Consider the following 9,843-nt stretch of genomic DNA (forward strand, 5'->3'; position numbering starts at 1 on the left):
AAATAACTTTACAGCTGTACGACTGGTGCAAATTCAGCTGGTGTGCAATTGACCGGCTGCGTGTGGATGCTTCACCTGATGAATTTCTGCCAGTCCTGGGTTTTAGAATAAACAGGTGGCAACCTGAAACCCTTTTTTTGGGGGGGGGGGGAGGGAAGGCTTTTGTTGCTTCCAGCTGTGACAAGAAGCCTGGCTGGATTTACGTATAAGCTTGTTGTTTACCGTAGTCGTTAAGTTGTGTCCGACTCTTCATGACCCCGTGGACCAGAGCACGCAAGGCACTCCTGTCTTCCACTGCCTCCCGCAGTTTGGTAAGACTCATGTCGGTAGCTTCGAGAAAACTGCCTAACCATCACGTATAAGCTGAACAAGCTATAACTTAGGGCTCCACTCTCCAAAACATAAGGAAAACATAAGGAAAAAAACCAAATTATAAAAACCTACCTACAGCAACAGTGTTTTGTGTTGTGTAGGCTCCTATGATGTAAGTCATGGGCCCCACCTGCTAGCCTGCTCCCTAAAATATCACTGGTTTGCTCATTTCTATATATAGGATGCCTACATTCTGCATGTGCAAATGGCTAGAGCAGGCACCCCCAAACTTCGGCCCTCCAGATGTTTTGGACTACAATTCCCATCATCCCTGACAACTGGTCCTGTTAGCTAGGGATCATGGGAGTTGTAGGCCAAAAATCTGGAGGGATCCCTGGGCTAGAGATACCTATTAGGTCCATAAATTACCATATAGCATATATTCAAGACAAAAAACTGCGACAATTTGTTGTTGACAAAGGACAGCTGGACATATAAAGGGCCCCATCACCTTCAGTAGTTTAGGGCCTCATCAAACCTCAATCCGGCCCTGGCTGCAGCGCTGCTCTGGTGCGAGGAGGAAAAGGCAGGAACCTTCCGTCCCGAGTGTCTGTTCCAGGCCGGGGAGCGTTGGACAACGGGCCTCGGCGGGAGCGAAGCCTCGCCGGACCGCGGCGTCGGGCAAAGAAGCCCGCCCGCGTTGCCCTTACTTCCGCCCTGCAGCAAGATGGCGGCGGGCAGCGGGGGTTCCGGGCACCGTCGGCGGCGCGGGGCGCTGCGGCTGCTGATGCGGGTGGGCTCGGTGCTGCTCACGCGCTTCCCGTTCTGGCACTGCCTCAGCGGCCTCCTCCTCAACGCCGAGCGCGCCGACGCCCGCCGGTGAGCCCGCGTTGCCGGGGAAGCGGTGGGGTGGGGTGGGGGAGCGCGGTGGTGGCGTCGTCGTCGTCGAGGGCGCTTCTGAGCATGTGCAGAGGGCCTTCTGCGCCTTGACTCCCCGGCGGGTTGCGGGGTCGGGGAAGAAATCCAGTATTTGATTTGAGGAGGTCGTGAGCCATGGGATCTTATGGGATCGTGAGCCATGGGATCCCATGGGCTTATGGGATGGGGAAAGGAGAAGGGTGGGGAGCCCTCCAGGGTCTTCACAGAGAGGGGTGCGGTGGGGGAAGAACCATAGAATTGTAAAGTTGGAATTATTATTATTATTATTATTATTATTATTATTATTCTGTGAACCACCCTGAGACCTCCCAGTATAGGGCGGCATACAAATTCAATAAGTATTGTTATTATTATTTTATGAATCATCGTTATTCTGTGAACCGCCCTGAGACCCCCTGGTATAGAGCGCTATATAAATTCAATAAATAATTATGATTATTACGTGAGCCACCCTTATTCTGTGATCCGCCCTGAGACCTCCCGGTATAGGGCGGCATATAAATTCAATAAGTATTATTATTATTACGTGAACCACCCTTATTCTGTGAACCTTCCTGAGACCCCCCGGTATATTGTGGTATATAAATTCAATAAATATTAGCATTTTTGTGAACCACCCTTATTCTGTGAGACCCTGGTATAGGGAGGTATATAAATTCAGTAAATATTATTATTAGTAGTAATATTAGTACCCTGCCCATCTGAGCGGCTTCCAGCATAATGTTACAGAACTGTGTGTGTGTCCTCCTAAACACCAAAATTAACAAATGCCAGAGTTTGGGGCTATTTGTGATAGGAAAGGAGAATATAAGCTGCAAAGGAATTCCTGGGTAGCCTGACCAAGCCAGGGCCGTTAAGAGAGCCATTGTGGGTCGTTACGATAACGTAATAACATAATAAACCATTAAAGATTAAGAAGCTTCTGTATGCAGGGCTAAAGGTTATATGGTTACTCCCAAGGGTCCTCTCATCTAACTAACCCCTTTGCAATGCAGGGATCTCCATTGAAGCATCTATTCTGCCTTGGTCAGACCACACCTGGAATACTTGTGCCCAGTTTTGGGCGATTTAAGAAGGGTATTGACAAGATGATACAGGGTCTGGAAAGCAAGACTTATGAGGAACGGTTGAGGGTGCTGAGTATGTCCTGGCTGGAAAAAAAAGAGTCTGAGAGGAGATTTGATAGCCACCTTCAAATATCTAAAGGGCTGTCACATGGAGAACAGAGCAAGCTTGTTTTCTCCTGCTCTGGAAGCTAGGACCGGATGCTTCGGAGATTGCAGGTTGCCTGGAGATTAGTCATAGTTGCCACAGGTGACCATGCCAGTGGATGTTTAGAAGCCTGCAGGATGGATAACTGAACATAACTTCCCAAGTGTATTGGAAAATGCATGCGTCTCTTGTCACGCCTGCAGTTTGCCACTGAATTAAACCGGCATGCAGGAAAAGAGATGGGAAGAGAGATGGTGGGAAAATTCTGGGAAAAGGGAGTAAAAGAACATGGATGTTTATACGGCTCGCTATATTTGGGGTAGCAATATGGAGCTGCTGCTAGTATACTGACTTATTAAAAAACCACTCTCACACACACACAAACACAAAAAAACCCAAGTCCAGACTTTCAAAATATCATGGCAATGAGTTCCATAGCCCCTCTAACAGTCTGTGCTCTCTGTGGCTTGAAATTGAATTTCCTGTGGTTTCAAAATGTTGCATTTAGCAACGCTAATTAAATCTACATAACTTTGCAGCAGTTCGTACATCACGAAAAAAAAACTTTCCAAAACTGGGTCTGTTTCAGGGTGGAATGATTCCTCCTTGGGGATTTATTTCTTTAAAAAAAAAATACCATAGCCCTATTTTTCTCTTTCCTTTCTCTTTGTGCTGTATTTGTTTCTTCTGGGTGCCTTTGATGACTAATGTTCTACATTTTATTTCCTTGCCCAGAAAACCAGACATCCCTGTTCCATTTCTCTACTTCGACATGGGCATGGCAGTGCTGTGTGCCAGCTTCATGTCCTTTGGGGTGAAACGCAGGTGGTTTGCCTTGGGGGCTGCCCTTCAGTTGGCTATCAGCACATATGCGGCGTACATTGGAGGCTATGCACACTATGGAGACTGGCTGAAGGTGAGAGAGAGTCTTTGGCTCACTGGCTTCTCAAAAGCTGCAGTTGGACTGTACCAGATTGCAGCTGAGTAGAAGAGCGCTTGCTCTGCGTACAAAACGTCCCCAGATTCAGTCCCCAGCCTGGGAACCACCAAGGGAAGAAGGCTCAGAGCCTGGGGTATAGTGGTGGGACAATGAAGAGGGGGAAGACTGGGAGGAGGAGGTGTCAGAAGCTGAAGAGGTAACAGGGCTTAGTGAGTGGGGAGAATCTGTGGCAGAGAGAAGTCCAGAATCAGAGGCAGAAGCTGAAACAGAAGAGTGGGATGAGGGAGGCCAAGAGGCAGAGATGAGTCAGGCTAGTGAAGAGTCACAAGCATCTCCCCATCTTGCTGTGACAAGCTCCCCTCCTTTCTGGTCTCCTAGAACCAGAAGAGGCATGAAGGGGGAGGAGCAAAGGCAGGCATGCAGGCGCAGTCTCCGATTTCTTAGAGCACCGTCTCCAATAGCTTATGATGCAGGGAAGCGAACCCTGTTGTTTGCCCTGAGGGTCAAGTGGTCAGAGGCATACAGCCAAACCTCGGTTGTCGAACGTAATCCGTTTTGGAAGATCATTCGACTTCCGAAACGTTCGACAACTAAGGCCCCTGCTTCTGATTGGTTGCAAGAGCTTCATGCACTCAAGCGGAAGCCGCGTTGGATGTTCGGGTTCCGAAAAACGTTTGAAAACCGGAGCATTTACTTCTGGGTTTTCGGCGTTCGGGAGCCGAAATGTTTGAAAATGGAGCTGTTTGAGAACCAAGGTTTGACTGTACTTTGTCTGTATATGGACCTGCCCTGCATGAGTGTATAACCCTTCATATGCTATTGAAGCTATCCTGCATGAATCCCAGATATTATTTATGCATTTATATCAACTGCCCACTTTTAAAAATCCACAACTCTTAAATGATTGGAGCAAAAGTGATCCCCGCTGCTTGCTTTCTACACTCATGTTGCTCTTTGGTCACCTCCCTTTCCAGCCTCGACACCCCCCCCCAAAAAAAAACACCCCTAAAGCTTTCTTTGCAGTAAAGGACAGTGGTGAGATTGGATGTGTCCAGAGGGCTCTTCTTTGTTTCCTGAAGGACATCAGAGCAATAGGTGAATAGATAGTTTCTCTGTTGACTGGATTTAGCATGCAGGCTGATAGTTGCCTCTTGATGTAAGGCTTGGCACTGAGCTTTCCTCTGAACAGATCTTGAGGTTTGCCTGAGCCTGAGGACCTGCCAGAGGTGAGCAATGTGAGATGCTTTAGTTTGTGCCCATAAGTGCTGAGGGATAAAGAATGGTTGTCTTCTAAAGTGCTTTTAGAGTAAGTACAAAATTAATTTTTTATGCTGGCATTACTCTACAAGTCTACAGGGTATCTGCTCTGAGCCGGTGTGGCTTAGGTGTGGTTGTGAATCTAAGTAAGGTAGCAAATTGGACAATGACACCTTTAATTTTCGCCCTGTTTCTGCTTTCTATCTAGCCCTTCTGGTATCAGACCATTACCCACTTCAGAAGTACAGATCTTGGCTTAATACACCAACATATTCACAAACCTTGTGCCTGCCTGCTTTGTCCTCACACCAGACTTTTCCCTTCAAGATCAACTCAGGACGTCTTCCATTAACCCACATTTCCCGTTAAAACCATTGTTTAAGATCATGGCTCATTCTGAACCCGGCAACCACAGTTTTGTGGTTTGTGGATGTATCAAAAAACTATATGTAATGGAAGACTTCCTGGATTAGTCTCAGCGGTGCTGGGGGCAGCGTAAGGCTGGAATCCTGCATGTTTATTAAGCTGGGATTTGTAGGTCTGAACAAGGCATTTAACTGTAATCTTCCAAAAATGGTCTGTGCTAGACCAGAGTAGAAGAATGCTCTCTCCTTGCAAAAATAGCAGTGTGCCTGCTTGGGAATTTGGGTGCACAGGAGGCAAATGTTTGCAGCTCATATGATACAGTAAACCAGCGTATCTCTGGTTATTGTGGATGATTCAAGGTGTTTGGTTTGCCTTCCATTAACTTGCCTGCCTTGTCTTTTGGCATAGGTGAGGATGTATTCACGAACGATAGCCATCATCGGTGGTCTCTTGGTCTTGGCTAGTGGGGCCGGTGAGATCTACCGGCAGAAACCGCGAAACAGGTCCCTGCAGTCCACGGGGCAGGTTTTCATCGGCATCTACCTCATCTGTGTGGTATGTATGCTGTCAAATCCCAAAACGGTCAAATCCCAAATGTTTGGAACGCCACATGTTGCTGGACTACAACTCCCATCACCCTCACTTTATTTGCTTGTCTCCCTTTCCTCTTCCAGGCCTACTCTCTCCAGCACAGCAAGGAAGACCGCCTGGCCTATCTCAGTGGCGTCCCAGGTGGAGAAATTGCCTTACAGCTCCTCTTTGTCCTCTACGGGGTGCTGGCCCTGTCCTTCCTGTCTGGCTACTACATCACCGCAGCCGCTCAGATCCTGTCGGTCATCCTCCCTCTGGTCATTCTCTTCATCGACGGCAACTTGGGTTACTGGCACGATTCCCGCCGAGTCGAATTCTGGAATCAAATGAAGCTGGTTGGGCAGAACGTTGGGATCTTCGGGGCCGCCATAATTTTGGCCACGGATGGCTGACAGTAGACTCTGTGAGACACTGAAGCGTGGTGCTGTGATCTGGGAGTGGGGTGCATTTTTGCAAAGGATGGAGACATTCCCTCTTTTTATTATTATTTATTTATCATTTTACTGCATCTTTTTTAAAAAAAAAACCCGTTCCTTGCTATTGGCAGCTAAACGAACAAGCGGGTGGTTGTTTTCAAAATCCAGAGCCATTCCTACATTATTACTTTCATTTCAAAGGACACTTTAGCAGTTCCCCCCCCCAACATGTTGTAGTAATTGCGAGAGTCTCTCAAGTGGACACAGGGCTGCATCCGTGAAGCTTTTGGGTTGTCATCTCATTTCAGCGGGGAAGGGGTGAATCTTTGCTTCCATGCTGGTCAATAGGTTAAATATAACTTTGCAAAGGTCACTGTGACCTTGGGTGTGCTGGTTCTTGGATCCCAACCCTAGGGTTTGGATAGCCAAAGATACACAGATCATTCGGCTCATCTTTGCTCTGTATGCAGATGGCGGAGGCTGTTGTAGAACATGCATTTCTTTCTATCAAGCAGATCAGGGCTTTTGAAAGGTTCTCAGAAGTTTGTGCGAACCACAGGCTCCTGCTTCGATGGGCTGGCTTCCTCTTTGCCTGTGCCGAAGCTTTTGCAAAGCTCCCTGGGCAGGTGCAAAGTGCCACCTACAACCAGTTGGGCAAAAAACTGTTCTATTTGGAACGTAGCAACTCGGGGAAAATGTCTCCCTGCCGCCATTCTTGCGTGGTACAGAGTGGATACAGCTTTCGTGCACACAGGACGTAGCTGATTACATGGGATGGTGTCATCCTTGCATGATGGGAAAAGAAAAGCTAACCCAGCACTTAACTCGGGAGTCTTGGAGGCTGCTTTCAAAATTCTTGGTGGATGGGATTGGGTTGGTGGGGAAGAGCAGCCTGAAGCTCATTGCCCCTCACCCCTAGAAGGGGCAAGCTCAGACTTGACAATATTGGACTGGGTGGGCTGCCTAATGACCCAAGGCAGCTTTCAAGAGCTCAGAAACTCCTGCTACTTCCACACACACACACACACACAGCATTGAGCAGGTTTTGTTTTGGAATAATTTATGCCAGGGACCCTCCAGATTTTGCTGGACTACAACACCCATCATCCTTGACCGTTGGACACGCTTGCCAGGGCCAATGACAACTGGGTTTCATCTGGAGGGCCACTCCAGCATAACTTGGGAAAGGCAGAGAACGGTTCTCTCATGATGGAGGAGTGAGGTACCTTAATTCCCCAGCTGGTTATGTACAAACACAAGCTCTTTCTATATCTGCAAGATCATGCTTGGCACATTTTATTTATTACTTCCGAGCTCAAAGGCGACACTCAGAACTGAATCTTTGCTCCGTAGTATTGGCGTCTCTCCAGATTCCCTAGTTTGTTTTCTCTTTCGAAAAGAATGAGGGGGTGGGGAAGGGGATTCTCAGCATGTTCGTAGATCTTAAAAATCTAGCATGTCCAGCTAAAACGACACATGCACTGAAACACGTTGAATTGCGCTGCTAGAGGGGCAGGAAGCTGCTTTTGGGGCGTGGAGGCGACCTACCACCAAGAACACACATTTAATCTTCCCTGTACCTGACCAGGTTTCTCCTTGTTGACCCCAGTGCGCGAGCTTTCTGCTGTTTAAACTGCATACATGCCGCCTTCCGTTTGTACAATGGGGATTGCACTTTAGGGAAGAGTGCATGAAGGGGAAACGAGAAAACCCTTGTCAGGGTTGAACATCCCCTTGGAATTTGGTGTGTATGTTGAGGAGGATGTTTGTGTTTGGCTGAGGCTAGCCAGGGGCTTAAAATGCTGGCCAGGAATCACTCCTGGAGAACACCAGCCACACCATCTTCTTTGGATGCAATGGTGTGTGCTTTTTAAAAAGTGTACTTCCATTTGGGTCATATCCAAAGCACTCCGGTGGAGGCACTTTGGAGCTGATTGAGCTCTGTGTTCTAGGCCAGGCACCCCCAAACTTCGGCCCTCCAGATGTTTCGGACTACAGTTCCCATCATCCCTGACCACTGGTCCTGTTAGCTAGGGATCGTGGGAGTTGTAGCCCAAAACATCTGGAGGGCCGCAGTTTGGGGATGCCTGTTCTAGGCTTAAAGGCCATTGAAACACGGTTGACCATACACTGCATCCCCCCTTTCCCTTATCGTCAGATATCGCTGATGGCTGCGTCTTCCTTTTGGCTTTTTCTAAACCTCGCTGTGTTTTTGGAGGATCAAGAAGAAAATAAAACACTTTTTCCAGTCTCCCATTTTTTTAAATCTTTCTGCGCCTGTCCTTTCTGCTGCTTCCAAACACTCGTTGGTCTTTGAACTTCCAAACAACCCAGGTTTTAGCAGGGCTGTGTGGTTATGTGATGCTTGATGCCCAAGGCAGTAACTGGCAGATGTACGAAGCTCAGCATTTGTGCGTCGTCGTGTCATGCCAGCATCTTAGGCATTTAGGAAGCTGCCTTATATCAAGTCCGATCATTGGTTGCTCTAGCTCGGCATCACCTGCACTGACTGGCAGCAGCTTGCCAGGTTTCTGGCAGGGCATCTTCTCCCAACAGCCTAAAGGTGTATAATGAAGGCGCCAGGCGAACTTCCCTGGGGAAAGCGATAAAGCGATAAACAAACATTAAAAACTTCCCTAAACAGTTCCCTAAGGAATGGACAGAAAGAATTCCATGATATTTATTATCTGTATATAATCGAAAGATCCCAGGGCATATCACGGAATAAAACACAAGTTAAAATGCAAGTAAATAATTAAACCAAAATTAATAACCCCTCTTCCCGCAGCCTGATGGTATCTCTTTAGGTGTTTCAACTAAAAATGCATTTCTGGCTGCTTGGTCCATCTTGAAATGCAAGTGCGGTGATCAGGAATGGGCACTAGGTGGTCCCCTCTACTAATCTGCCGCAGATTTTCATTTTTTCATTTTTACAGCTCTGGGTGTGTGCAAAGGGGAAGATTGCATTGAATGCACGCCCAGTTCAGTTCAATAAAGCGTTCCCACTGCTAAATGCAGTATTTCCACTGCTTATCCTTTCTAAGCAATATTTTAAAATGTGCAAGTTCGAATTAGGGCAGACAATATATAAGCATCCTCTTATTTAAAATGAAATAAGAGGATGCAAATATTCCTGGAAGTCTGATACTACTATGACTCCAGAATAATTTCCTAGCCTGCGCTTCTTGGGCTTGTCTAGTATTCTGCATCTCTTCAGAGGCAATGCAGCTTCACATCTTCGAGCAAACCAAATATTGGGAAGAGAAGACTTGTGCTGGGTCTAAGCCAAGGAAGCATAGCTGCCAAGTTATCCCTTTTTTACAGGGATTTTCCCTTATGCTGAATAGGCTTCCTCGCGAGAAAAGCGAAAACTTGGCAGCTATGCAAGGAAGGCTGGGAAAGAGCCCTGCTTTTTGCCACCATGGCTGCTCTTTGCTCAGTTTCCCCAGGGAGCAACAAGCAATCATGAAGAAAATACTGAGCTAGATAATGGCCTGACTGCGTAAAGGACCTTCCTATGGCACCTATTGAAGACTCCTGCATCAGGCTGTTTCTTAGGGTCTGAAGAATGTGTATCTATATCCTAAGTGCATTTCTCCACATTGTCACATCAGTTTGTAGAGTTTTTGTTATAGAGTCCTCATGAAAATCCATGGGCATTTCAGCACAATTTTCTTCTAATTTTTGCATGCAATTTTCATTTTTTTTTTTTTTGCAAAACAATGTTCCCTAACGTAATGCATTTTCATTGGTTGTTTTTAATTAATACATGTTTTGATTAATATATACACGTTACCCCGCCCAGAGTGG

At 47.0% G+C, this 9,843-nt stretch overlaps 1 protein-coding gene across 1 annotated transcript; it reads left to right on the forward strand.

Annotated features, from left to right (window-relative positions):
• The first annotated feature begins 1,016 nt into the window (after window positions 1-1,016).
• Window positions 1,017-8,284, forward strand: TMEM101 (transmembrane protein 101). Its single transcript, XM_035103180.3, has 4 exons — window positions 1,017-1,191; window positions 3,199-3,379; window positions 5,435-5,581; window positions 5,701-8,284. Exons 1-4 carry the CDS (start codon window positions 1,040-1,042, stop codon window positions 6,007-6,009), a joined length of 789 nt encoding a protein of 262 aa, XP_034959071.1. The 5' UTR covers window positions 1,017-1,039; the 3' UTR covers window positions 6,010-8,284.
• Window positions 8,285-9,843: the final 1,559 nt, after the last annotated feature.

The sequence above is a fragment of the Zootoca vivipara genome, chromosome 12 (genome assembly GCF_965207765.1).
Source record: "Zootoca vivipara chromosome 12, rZooViv2.hap1.1, whole genome shotgun sequence".
Classification (NCBI taxonomy): Eukaryota; Metazoa; Chordata; class Lepidosauria; order Squamata; family Lacertidae; genus Zootoca; species Zootoca vivipara.

Excerpts from the sequence above, each read along its gene's own strand:
- TMEM101 (XM_035103180.3), top strand. The coding sequence starts at position 1,040 with ATGGCGGCGGGCAGCGGGGGTTCCGGGCACCGTCGGCGGCGCGGGGCG. Across the intron at positions 3,380-5,434 it reads ACTATGGAGACTGGCTGAAG|GTGAGGATGTATTCACGAAC; the intron begins GTGAGAGAGAGT and ends CTTTTGGCATAG. Across the intron at positions 5,582-5,700 it reads GCATCTACCTCATCTGTGTG|GCCTACTCTCTCCAGCACAG; the intron begins GTATGTATGCTG and ends TTCCTCTTCCAG.